The sequence below is a fragment of the Eschrichtius robustus genome, chromosome X, assembly GCF_028021215.1.
Source record: "Eschrichtius robustus isolate mEscRob2 chromosome X, mEscRob2.pri, whole genome shotgun sequence".
In the NCBI taxonomy this organism is placed as follows: domain Eukaryota; kingdom Metazoa; phylum Chordata; class Mammalia; order Artiodactyla; family Eschrichtiidae; genus Eschrichtius; species Eschrichtius robustus.
In genome coordinates, this window is record NC_090845.1 from 34,803,804 (window position 1) to 34,816,892 (window position 13,089).

General features: G+C 40.8%; 1 protein-coding gene and 1 pseudogene across 1 annotated transcript; both read right to left on the reverse strand.

The window, feature by feature from the left end:
- Positions 1-323: 323 nt before the first annotated feature.
- On the reverse strand, positions 324-3,631 carry LOC137756280 (E3 ubiquitin-protein ligase RLIM-like). The gene is made up of 2 exons (XM_068532598.1): positions 3,367-3,631; positions 324-1,981 (listed from the first exon to the last, which is right to left on the reverse strand). Exons 1-2 carry the CDS (start codon positions 3,608-3,610, stop codon positions 324-326), a joined length of 1,902 nt encoding a protein of 633 aa, XP_068388699.1. The 5' UTR covers positions 3,611-3,631.
- Positions 3,632-9,892: 6,261 nt separating this feature from the next.
- LOC137756281 (serine/arginine-rich splicing factor 2 pseudogene) lies at positions 9,893-10,450 on the reverse strand (annotated as a pseudogene).
- Between the last annotated feature and the right edge of the window lie 2,639 nt (positions 10,451-13,089).

The following is a 13,089-nucleotide window of genomic DNA, read 5'->3' on the forward strand; positions in this document are numbered from 1 at the left end:
ATTTCTCCCATGGAATCAGGAACATCCCAACCCAGTGCACATGCTAAGTTTTTATTGAAATTCAGTGAACTGCTGTGGTGTGAAGTTAATTTTTATTGTCAAATTGGACAATATTGTTTGACTTTTTAATATTTCCTTTTATGATGGAACAGAAATTGGGGAAAGCCCAATAATTCCTTCAGGAACTCGTGGTTCAGTTCAGATTGTTATATATAGATTCAGGTTGTTATATTTAAGCATGAATAACTCTAAAAGTGGACATGAGGCAGGTGACTGTTGTTTGTCCGTCACTGTAACACTTTACATAGCTGAGAATTCAGATCTCAATTAGGATTTTCAGTCTCATTGGAATCCACTACTTGCCCACGACAAATAGGACAGGCAGAGTTCTCAGAGAGCCAGCGATCAACGCAGTAAATGTGATATTCATGGGAGCAAGGTAGGATGCGAAGCTTGCTGTTTTCGGTGTACTCTGTCATGCAAATGCTGCAAGCTTTTAATGCATCATTTTCATCAAAAGATCTTACAGCCAAGTTGTCAATCTGTGCTTTGCTGAGTCCTGTAGGTTGGTCTAGATCATCTTCATCTAAGTGGAAAATCTGTTCCAGATTAAGGAAGAACAAAGGGTCACTTTCATCAGGTATTACTGGGGTCATTTGTCTACCCCCTTGCCTGGTCTCTGATGGTAAGTCTGGTGATGAGTTAGTTTCTTCAGTGCCTTCAAACATCCGTGAGCTAATTTCTGAATTTTCATCTCTTGAGCTGGCATTGGAAATAGGACGAGAACTGGAACTAGACATACAATTGGGGCTTGAGTGACAAATCAGTGTGGAACTTGAATGGGGGTTATAGCTAGGATTTGAATCGGAACCAAATCTACTACTACTACTACCATTAGGACCATCGCTGTCATCTGGTGACTCTGGCCATTCCATGCTTTGACTTGGAGGTGAGACACTATGCTCTAAGTTACTGTCACTGTCCATAAGGTTACTTGGGTTACTAAATTCTGTCATTGTCTGCCTTAACGTGCTCTGAATTGGAACAGATGTTGTATCATCTAAGCTAGTATTTAAAATTCTGCAAACGGGATTTCTGATGGTAATGACATAAGCTCTCACATCTGCCTGCTCAGAATGTGAATACATATGCCTCAGTCCTCGTTGACTTTCAGAACTGACGGTGTTGTTTGGTGTCTCGGATGTTAACCGAGTTCTCCTAGCTGTGCTGTCTCTCTGAGAATATGCTCCAGAATGAACTTGTCCTACTTCAAGATTGAAGGGTATGGTCAGATGTACTTCCCTCATTCCCCAAGATTCATCACTGCTGGTTGTATCTGGAGAACCTTCTCCGTGAACGGCATTCCTTGTTCTAGAAGTTTCAATAAGACCACTGTTTTGCAACTCAAGTCCAGTCATTTGCTGTCTCAATATTTCTTGGTGCTCAGTTCTAGAAAATCTCACATTCTCACTTACCAGAGGCTGCTCAGAAGTCTGAGATGGTATACTACGATTAAGTCTTTGTACACTTTCCCTAAGTGAACGTGGAGGCGACCAACTTTCAATTCTTGCTCTGGTTCTCGGATACTCTGGGCTCCTACTTCTTGCTCTTCTCTGACTTCTGGTAGGTGGGAATTCCACTAATGTTTCAGTTGTATCTTGTTCAGACATAGATGGTCTTGTAAATATTGATTCAGATTGTGGATTTTCCACTTGCCTTTGGCTGTCTTCCATACTTTCTCTTCTGGGAAGTCTTGCAGATGCTACATATTCATCCTCTGGATTTGGACTCCCATTATCAAGGTGAAAATTTCTTTCTAAAGTGAATCTGAACTGGTCACTTGTAGGATTCATTTGGCCCTCTTCTCTCCCAGATTGGTTTTCTCTCTGTCCACTTGTCATAGTTTCAGTTTGTCCCAAACAGTTAAGCCCGTCTATTACAGAGTCGCCACTAGACACATCATCTGGAGCGTCTCCTCCATCTGTTAGCAAAAAAAATGGGGAGGGGACATGAAAGAACTACCAAAATTAGAACCATCATAAAATAGCACTCTGAAACTTTGTTTCAAAAACAAACAAAAAATGAGAACTTAAATACTCAGATGTTTTAAACTGATTTCACATTTATAGGGTTAATATTTTATAAACTACACTGTCCAGATTTATAAGTAAAGGTAGAAAAGTTTCAATTCCATCTGAAGAAGAGTGAGCTAATCCTAGATAAACTTAGAGGATTTTTTAAAAAGGGAACCTGGAGGAAGTCTATTTTGCAATATTTCATCATATACACAGCCCTGTGTACCAGCCCTGTGTAGGAGGAATACCAGCCCTGTGTAGGAGGAATGTCAAGAGACTTTTTTTTCAGTCCACTGTCAAAACACTAATGCAATTCAACAAGGTAAACACCAGTTAAGGTACAATGCTAGTATTTTCCTTCAATTGACATTATTGTCTAATTTTCATTAGTCTCCAACATTACTATTTCTAGGCTCTTCACTTATGTGCTTTTGATAATAATATAAGCTGTTTTAAAATATAAGATTATTGCGCAAACATAAACAAGTTTTATAGGTTTAAAAGTATTTGAATTTTGAATACTTCTTAATGTTACCAAGATTTTTAATTGACATTAAATTGAAGGTCAGATCAAATGAACAGACTGAACCTAGCATGGTACATATAAGACCATATTCAAGAACCAAAGTAGTACAGTCTCCTCTTCCTTAGACAGTAAAATCCTCTACTTCACACTGGGAGAGAAGGCACCAGACCTGAGGTTTGAGCACGGCTTCTCAGCCTTAGCACTGTTGACGTTTGGGTGCTGGACAATTCTTTGTTTGGGGAGCTGTCCTGTGCATTGTGGGATATTTGGCAGCACCCCTGGCCTGTGCCCACTAGATGCTAGTGGCACCCATGCCTCCCCTGCGACAACCAAAAATATCTCTAGCCATTGTCAAATGTCCCCAGGTGTTGGAGAGAGCAAAATTGTCCCCAGTTGAGAACCACTTGATTAGAATATGAAATATCTCTGTTTGCTTTTTTTTAACGTGTCTATGTGGAAAAAATAATTCAGGAAGTAGGAGGGACTTTCAATTGAGGTAGAAAACCAAGAAAAGTACAAATAGGCTACTTCACACTGTTTCCCAATTAAAACAACCCAAATGTGAATCAGGAAAACAAACAAACATACCTTGACATTCTCACCAAAAATCAAGTAAGTGCCAGTTCTTTTTATGAGAAGTTACTCACCAAATTAATTTATGTCACTTCTGTATAATTAGCTACTATGTACTGTTATGAAGTTACTATTTACTATGATGAAGTTCCTTATTCATCCCATCCTATTCCCTCCAAAAGCAAAGTGTACCTGTATTTTCATCTGAGTCTTGTGGTGGGTTTTCTTTAATTAGCTGAAGTCTTCTCAGCAACTCTTCTTCTGTACTTTCACCTGGAATGCCTAGAAGATTGTTGTCTCTCATAAGTTTGTAATCTTCTTCACTCAGACTGTTGACAAGCCTGAAGAAACCTTCTTCCCGAACCAGTAGGTCCGTTTGACTTGTGCGTTGGGCCGGAACTCCATCTCCTTCATCGTCGGAATCCGAGTTTTCCATCTTAGTAAACAAGTAGAAAATGATCTGAAATTCACGACATAGTGTTGAAATTCACCAACGGCCGTTTAGTGTTCTTCGCTTTCTACCTCCTGCCAGTGTCCGGTTCCGGTTCCGGTTCCGGTTCCGGTTCCGGTTCCGATTCCGATTCCGACTCAGTCGGATGACCCTCCGCGCAGGTTCCTCCCTTCTCCCGTCCCCGACTCAGTTCTGTAGCCGCCTGGTGACGCAACAGGTGGGAGCCGCCTCTATCCCAGAACTTGCTAGACGTTGCCTAGGCATCCATTATCTTCCCCGCTGTTACCGGGTAGGGACTGGATTCAGGTTAGGTTTCATTTCATTGAAAACCAGCCAATATTACTGAGGGTTTATAGTGTACCAAGCACCGTCCTTCACCTCGTTTCACCCACATGAGCCTATTCTCAGGTTTTCAGGAGGCGTTTTCAGGCTCTGATATGCCCTGTTTATTCGTTACCTTACATGTGACTGCCTTCTTCAAAATGCCATGCCAGAGTCAGCCTAGTTAAATGCAGCAGTTCTCATTTCCAGGTGCCCAGGGACCCCTCCGCCTTTTCTCCTCATGAATTTCTCAAATCATAGACTCTCACTAAGAAAGCCCACAATTTGTGATAATTTACCCGGGCCCTAGCTGAGTCTCTTTAGAGTGTCCTCTCCCTTTTAACTGTTAATGGCTTCATCTTGCATTATACGGCCCTTCAATCTTGTTTCAAGCAAACAAACACACAAGAAACACCAAAACTCTGGCAGGCTTTTCTGCTCAGCCAGGGAATTCCTTCTCCACAAAAGCATCAGGTTCATTTTTGTCCTCCTTTCTCATAAATACTATAAATCTTACTTAAAGAAAGCTAGCCAGAACATCACAGGAACTTTTAAGACAGATACATAATAGTTACTTTGTCTGCCACAGTGAGTACTGACTTTGCTGATTTTGTTGCATGTATATAACCTGAAAGGCTTGGTGAAAATAAAATAATGCTCATTTGCAGTGCTCTCTGAAGGAGACCTCTAAGAGCTTCTGGACTCATTAATATTACCAGCCCCACTTAACACTTGTTTGGGAGCTCTTTGTTCAACTTATTCAGGTAAAGACAAGATTTGGCTGCTGAATTTGAGACTTTATTCAATTTGACTTATTTAATAATTAATCCATCCAACACAAACTGGGTCAGTTATTGCCTCAGCGGCTAGAGATATGTCAATTGTTGAAGCAGTTTGTACTCCCAAGTAATTCACACACCAGGTGAGGGAAACACCACATGGAAACTATCAAAGTACAGTATATTTTATCATAGATTTATATATGCAGTATTGTGTAAGTACAGAGAACTGTGTAGCGATTATTTAATGGGAGTTGGGAAATGTTTCACAGAGGTGTTATATTTAAATCTGAATCTTTAAACATAATTATACTTTCTATAGATGGAAAGTGGCCAGTTATGTGTTGCTAGAGAAAGACTATGTCAGATGGAAGAAGTAGACTTGAAAGACCTTGGCTTGTTTGGGCAACTGTGGCCACAATTTTGGGGTTGGGTGGAAATGTGGAGTTAATCTCAGAAAGAATACTTGACAAAAACTGTAAGTTGAGTTTTGATTTTTTTCATGTAAGAAATAGGACACTGATTAAGATGTTTTGGTATTTTTTTGAGAACAAGCAGTAGATTTTATTTGTGTCTGCTTAGCGTCCCCTTAACATACTTATGCTAATAGCATCCTGATTTTCATGGGGGGAAAACCCATTCTACAGTCTTAGTCCACTTGGTTTAGGTTTAGCTGAATTCACTGCCATGGCTAGAGGAAAGGACACACGATGCAGCCATGTCCGATCAGTATACCTCAAATCGGTTACGGTAATTGGTTTAAGCATGGGCATGTGACCGAAAGTACATTTAAGAGTTAAATCTGAGATGTTGCGAGAAACCATTTTCCACTGCGGTTGCTAGGCTGGTAGGATATAAACCTGAAGATGCTTGTGGCTATGTTATGTCCCAAGAATGAGGAACATTGACATAAAGAGACAGAGGAAAACCATAATGGAGAAAGAGCAAGATACCTGAGGAAAAATTTGAGAAATACCTGAAGCTAGATGTGCCTTCAGATTTTTAGATCTGTAAAACAACGTATTTCATTTTTAAAGTGTAAGCCTGTGAAAGATTCCTGCCACTTATCATTGGAAGGCTCCTAAGAGTTGTCACGGGAGAGCCATATGATTGGTGATGTAATCAGACGTCAAAAAGTAATTTGATACAGGGCAGGGGGTCAGGGAATGAGTGAAATATGTGTGGGAGATGAAGTGGTACAAACCTCCAATCACAAAATAAAGGAGTCAAGGGAATGAAATGTACACTGGGGAGAATATAGTCAATCGTAATGTAATGTCTTTGTATGGTGACAGATGGTAACTAGACTTGTGATCATCTTATAATGTACAGAAATATCTAATCACTATGCTGTGCACCAGTGACTAACATAGTGTTGTAGGCCAAGTATACTTCAAAAGACAAACAAACAAACTAATAGAAAAAGAGATCAGATTTGTGGTTACCAGAGGTGGGTGGGGAGGTTGGATGAAGGTGGTCAAAAGGTACAAACTTCTAGTTACAAGATGAATAAGTATAGGGATGTAATGTATAACATGATTAATATAATTAAGACTGCTGTATGTTGCATATGAAAGTTGTTAAGAGTAAATCCTAAGAGTTCTCATTACAAGGAAAAAATATTTTTTTCTTTTTCTTTTATTTTGTATCTATACGAGGTCATGGATGTGTGCTAAACTTATTGTGGTCATCATTTCGTGATGTATGTAAGTGTAGGGGAACAGAACTTGCCACTGCAAAATGTTCCTTTGGTATGCAGATGATTTCAAGCTGAAAAAAACTCTAGGCCCAAAAGTCTCAGGAAGAAACTTTGACCTTGCTCCTAACCGCCTAGAAAAATTTAGATAGAGGGCCAGTCATTCCCCACTAGAGCTATCACCAGAGATATCTGCAAAGACTACGGGCTGGTAGTGGTAGGAGAAACTCAGCAGGGCCTAGAGATCAGAGTCCACTCTGTGTCCCTCGTCTCTCTACACGGCCCATCTACCAAACATTTGCTTTTCCATCTTCATGTAAATCACCTTGCTCCCATTTGAAGTCTCAAACAGTACCCACAGCATCCTCTTTTGTTTTTAGCCGAAGATGATATTTCAGGTGAGGGTTTCAGCCATACTGGTCATTCGGTTTTCCTGGGTCTCTCCCATATGTACATGTTATTAAACTTTGTTTGATTTTCTCCCGTTCATCTGTCTCATGTTAATTTAATTCTTAGGCCAGCCAGAAAAATCTAGAAGGGTAAAGGCAAATTTCTTATTGCCCAACATAAGTCAAATCATTATGCTGTACGGTAAGTCCCCTACAAAGGAACGAATTCCATTCCGAGAGCGCGTTCATAAGTCCAATTTGTTCGTTAAGTCCAACAAAGTTAGCCTAGGTACCCAATGAACACAATCGGCTATATAGTACTGTACCGTAATAGGTTTATAATACTTGTCACACAAATAATACATGAAAAACAAACAAAAAAGTAAAACATTTTTAATCTTACAGTGCAGTACCTTGAAAAGTGCAGTAGTACGGTACAACAGCTGGCATACAGGGGCTGGCATTGACTGAACGGGCAAGAAGGGTTACTGACGGGAGGAGGGAGAGGAGGTGGGATGATGGTGGAGCGGAGGGATCGCCAGCTATAGGAGACGGAGGGCAAGCTGCAATTTCACTCGCGCCTGACGTTGATGGCACAGGTTTGGTTCCTTGCTGGTTTCAATTCTGTCTCCCCTTTTGAAAAAAACAATCCAGTGATGTCTGCGTAGTAGCTCTTCTTTTCTTGCCATAGATGATGACACAGTAGTACTGGATTGCATTCTGAATGGCTGCTGCAACCGTTGTGTACTGTTCCACGTTTGGATCCTATGCCTCAAAAACTAACAGCGCCTCCTCAAATAAAGAAAATCCCCTTGCCATTTCCTGCATCGTGAATCTCTTTGGTTCTTTAGTTACTTCTTCTTCCTCTTGTCTCTCTTCATCGTTTCTCTGGGCTGCCAATTCCATCTTTTCGCCTCGCTCCACTCTCTCAATTATTTTCAGTTTTGTTTCCATCGTTATCACTGCTTCTTAGCAGTACCAGCTACATCATCGCTGCTTTTATGCTTGCTTCCGGACATCCTGGGCTTGAAATAAAGATACTGTACTACTGTATTCTCTACAGTACTGTAAAGCACACGAAAGCACAACCACTTGTAGAGGATGCACACACATGACAGTGTACACCAGACACGTGAACTAACTTAACGTGATTGGACATGTGACCACACGTTCGCATATTTGACCTTTCACAACTTGAAGGTTCGTGTGTAGGGGACTTACTGTATGCCTTAAACTTAGACAGTGCTAAATGTCAAGTGTATCTCCATAAAACTGTAAGGAAAAAAAACAAGTGATTTACAATAAAGTTGCCATGTAAAACTTACTTGCTTTTGTCCATTCTATAAAGTTAACATGTTTATACAGTTGTTTAATTGGATTTAGTTTTTATGAAAAAATAAGCAAACAGAATTGTTCTGTCATTTATTTGTTTAATAAGTATTTATTAGGCTTTGAAATTCTGTAAAGTTGAAGGAAATGAACATTTTCATTTGATTATGAATGAAATGTGGTTATGACATATAATGTTAACATTGTGAATAAATTTCCTACTTCTTTGTACCATGAGGTCCTTTCAAAATGTCCCTATTTTTGTATGTGTTTCATTTATTATACAGTGTATTCTGATACCTTGGCCCGGTAATGCCCATTTGATTCTCATATGAAGAGAAAATATCCCGAGGTAAAGTACCACTGAACACTTGGCTTCTATTAAGAAACAGAATGGTCCTGGTGGGAACTAAAACGTCTTTCACCGATAACCTCACGAATGAGTGAGATAATGTTATGTGACCAGTTAGCTCCCTGGTGGGATTTTTAGGATGCCTAAATTTAGCAAAGTCTTAGTGTGAGTAAGTGTGTACTTATGTGTGTTCTTGCATGTACATGTGTGGTGTATTTAAAAAGTTTTGACAGATGTTTGGTTAGGTTAATGACCATTGGCTTAGGTGTGGTTTCTGGATACTAGTAATAGGTCGATTTCACTGAAGTTTTGAAAGCTCCTCTACGGTGTGAACATACTTTATCTAGAACTTTGAATTCCTATAACACTATAGTTATTGTCTGATTTAAAGTCTTGTTTTTAATATTTGTTCTATGCATAAACAAAAAGATACAGCGTGTTGTTAGCACTTAGAAAGTTACAATTTACTTCTTAACATTTTTCATATTTAAGTTCGTAACTGAAGATGGTCAGATTGACCACTTTGGGAGTGAAAGGAAAAAATAAATAAAGGCATATTTACTTTTAAGTTCACCTGCTAGATGTGCTCACTGTATGCCCTGTTACATATGCAAGGCCAGGGTGACTGGAAGTGCAATTGTCAGGCCTTTTCATAAACTGGATAACCATTTGTTTCTGCGCAGCACATTACCTTTACATAGGAGCAATAAGGAGAAAAGGTGGAAGAGGCAAGCATTCTGCACTACAAAATACCACCTTTAACAGCTAACCCGCATTACTCAGCTGCTGTACGGCTGTGTCTAGTGCACTTCAAAATACATGAGAGATTAGAACTATGTTTGATAAATAATCCTTTAAAAATAAATTCTTTTCACCTTAAATGTCTCTCTACCGGTGCAGGTCCAGATTACCATTTAAACCCAAAGGTGAACAGCACAGGTAAATGAATTTATAATAACTTCAAGGAGGTCTTTATTTTTAAAAGAATGATGGCAACGATGAGTCAATCACTAGACAGTTTTTGACGACTCAAAAAGAAAAGGCTGCACACATTTTCTTAAGTCAGGAGGGCCACAGATTAGATAACAATCGGTTTACTTTCAAACAAAATGCAGTAAAGAGAAATGAATTTTTACCTCCAGTGTTCAAACCAATATAATAGCTTGAAGTTGTTCACCTCACTAACGTAGAAGATAGCTGAATAACAGCGACAAAATACCATACAAAATGAGGTTTACCACTTGAGGCAAACCTTGAAACGAGTGAAGAGTTATACAACGTGCTAAAGAATAACCTTTTCAACAGCTAGTGGCTTATTCCAAGGACTCTTTGATCGCCTGAGAACGTTGCTCCCCTCCCCTCCCCCCAAGTCCTCAGGTTGTTTGCTAATGACTCATTATCCTAATGGGGCACCGCTCCTTCCTCCTTAGGAAACTCGGAGGGATTTTTCAATGGTGATCGGGCCTTGCGCGTTTTTCTGGTGTAAGGCTTATGGATCTAGACCTGGACGTGGCTGCTGAGGAAGATCTGGACCCAGAGGGGGACTTGGACTTGGAACTTCGAGTAGATCTGGACCTAGAGGTTGATGGAGATCTATCATCAGAGCAAGATGGAGACTTCGCATGGCTGAAGGGAGATCGACGCCGAGATCAAGATCGGCTCCTGCTGCTGGAACGACAGTGGCGAGGAAGCCTCGGGCTGCGGCTCTGGGTGGCCATCCAGCACGATCCCGTCGAGGGCACCCATGGCGTCCTCGGCGTGGCGCTTGTCGTGGAAGCAGACGACAGCAAAGCCACGGGGCTCTTCGGTGAAGCGGTCCCACGGGATGTACACGTCGCCAACGCGCCCAGACTTCTCAAAGACGCGCCTCAGGGTGTTGGGTGAGGTGCGGTAGGTCAGATTGTCCACCTTGGGGGAGATCATGCCGTCCGCGTTGGGAGGAGGGCGGCTGTAACTCATGGCCTTTGCGTGCTCAGCTGGGGCCCCGCGAACTGAGTGCTGTCTGAGCAAGCGGCAGTCTGACAAGGCTGAGAGCACGGATAAAAGTATATACGTATAGATATAATTATGTGATGAAGTACATGGCAACGCTGATTCACGTATGCTAGAAACATTTGTCTACTTTAGAGACAAAAAAAAAAACCAAACCCACCAAACAAATCATGAACAGAGAGGGTGATTCGGTAATACTAACAGGCGAGGAGAACGTGAGAGCCACCTACAGGGTGTGAACTGTAATCAGAAACTCAGCGTGGGTCCCTTGTTCTGCTTGAAAAAAATCAAAAGGGTCAAAGCTGTCCTGATCTGTGACTCCAGATTATATAATTGAATATAACTCAGCCTACTAAAATTAAACTTTCTCATTAATTAACCAGATACACTTTCTGATGGAGTAAGTTCATTTGATGTGACTTTCATTAAAAAAATTTTTAGAATGAATATTTCATCAGATTGTTGACAAGGCATCTTTTCTTATGTACCATGTCCATGGGACTCTAAGAAATGAGCTTGACAGTGATAGGGGTAGAAAATAGTATTCCATTAAGTTATTTCTCACCTGCAGTGAACATTGTGTGCTCTTCACACGCGGCAGGGAGGGGGAAATTTCCCCCTCTACCCCTCTTGAGTTCTTGTGGCTGGTCTAATAAGAAAACCGGCACAAGGCAGATGAACAGGAGAAAAAGAAACACGTTTTAATTCTTGGCGCGCAGAAGTCTCACAGAGATGGGTGGGGCTTAAGGAGTAGCCAAAGCAGGAAGGAAGCTTTTATACTTTTTAGATAAACGGTAAATTTGTGAGGAAGTGACGGGACAAAGAAACTTAGGCTTTTGGTGCTTAATTAGTGAAAAATCTAAACAGAGTTTGGGCTTGGGGTAGTCAGTTAAAGAAGTAATAAGGTTTGTTTATACAGGCTTCTCTGCCTGAATTCCCTGTCTCTGGCGATAAGGTTGTCCTTCTGCCTCCAGATGCAGGGAGAGCACCTTTCACATGAGAAAATTTTATCTCCTGCTTTCAGAGGGACAGAGAAGAAGTATCTCGTGTCCCTTTTGTACTGGCTGTTTCCTAAGTAACTTTAATTTAAAATAATCAATATGCCATTGATTGGCATTGTTGGGCCCCAACAAAAGCCACAACATCTTCTGCACGTTATTGATTCCTATGTATGTGCTCTGATTATCCACTACCGCATAACAACCTACATCAAAATTTAGTGGCTGAAACAAATTTATCATTATTTTACCTCATAATTCTAAGACACTGGAATCCAGGCAGGGAACAGTAGGGCTTCTTTCTTCATTTTATTAGCTGAATTAGCTAAGGAGACTGGGACGGCTCTTTTGGAACTACTGGGTGTTGGCTGGTTCCCATCTCCCACCCCCCACCCCCCACCCCCCACCCCCCTTTTCAGAGCCAGTCCACGTAGTCTGGTAAGATTTTTTTTTTTTTTTCCAACCCTCGCTTGCAGTTGATCCACACCTTCGAAAATGTCTTTCCAGAGACTTCCCTGGTGGAGCAGTGGATAAGACTCCACACTCCCAGTTCAGGGGGCTGGGGTTCAATCTCTGGTCAGGGAACTAGAAAAAACATTTATTTTTTTAGAATTTTATTTTATTTATTTTTTATACAGCAGGTTCTTATTACTCATCCATTTTATACACGTCAGTGTATACATGTCAATCCCAATCTCCCAATTCATCCCACCACCACCATCCCCCACCACTTTCCCCCCTTGGTGTCCATACGTTTGTTCTCTACAGCTGTGTCTCTATTTCTGCCCTGCAAACTGGTTCATCTGTACCATTTTTCTAGGTTCCACATACATGCATTAATATACGATACTTGTTTTTCTCTTTCTGGCTTGCTTCACTCTGTGTGACGGTCTCTAGATCCATCCATGTCTCTACGAATAACCCAATTTCGTTCCTTCTTATGGCTGAGTAATATTCCATTGTATATATGTACCACATCTTCTTTATCCATTTGTCTGTTGATGGGCATTTAGGTTGCTTCCATGACCTGGCTATTGTAAATAGTGCCGCGGTGAACATTGGGGTGCATGTGTCTTTTTGAATTATGGTTTTCTCAGGGTACATGCCCAGTAGTGGGATTGCTGGGTCATATGGTAATTCTACTTTTAGTTTTTTAGGGAACCTCCATACTGTTCTCCATAGTGGCTGTATCAATTTACCTTCCCACCAACAGTGCAAGAGGGTTCCCTGTTCTCCACACCCTCTCCAGCATTCGTTGTTCGTAGATTTTCTGATGATGCCCATTCTGACTGGTGTGAGGTGATACCTCGTTGTAGTCTTGATTTGCATTTCTCTAATAATTGGTGATGTTGAGCAGCTTTTCATGTGCTTCCTGGCCATCTGTATGTCTTCTTTGGAGGAATGTCTATTTAGGCCTTCTGCCCATTTTTGGATTGGGTTGTTTGTTTCTTTTAATATTGAGCTGCATGAGCTGTTTATATATTTTGGAGATTAATCCTTTGTCCATTGATTCGTTTGCAAGTGTTTTCTCCCATTCTGAGGGTTGTCTTTTCGTCTTGTTTGTAGTTTCCTTTGCTTTGCAAAAGATTTTAAGTTTCATTAGGTCCC

Excerpts from the sequence above, each read along its gene's own strand:
- LOC137756280 (XM_068532598.1), bottom strand. The coding sequence starts at position 3,610 with ATGGAAAACTCGGATTCCGACGATGAAGGAGATGGAGTTCCGGCCCAA. Across the intron at positions 1,982-3,366 it reads AGACTCAGATGAAAATACAG|ATGGAGGAGACGCTCCAGAT; the intron begins GTACACTTTGCT and ends TTTTGCTAACAG.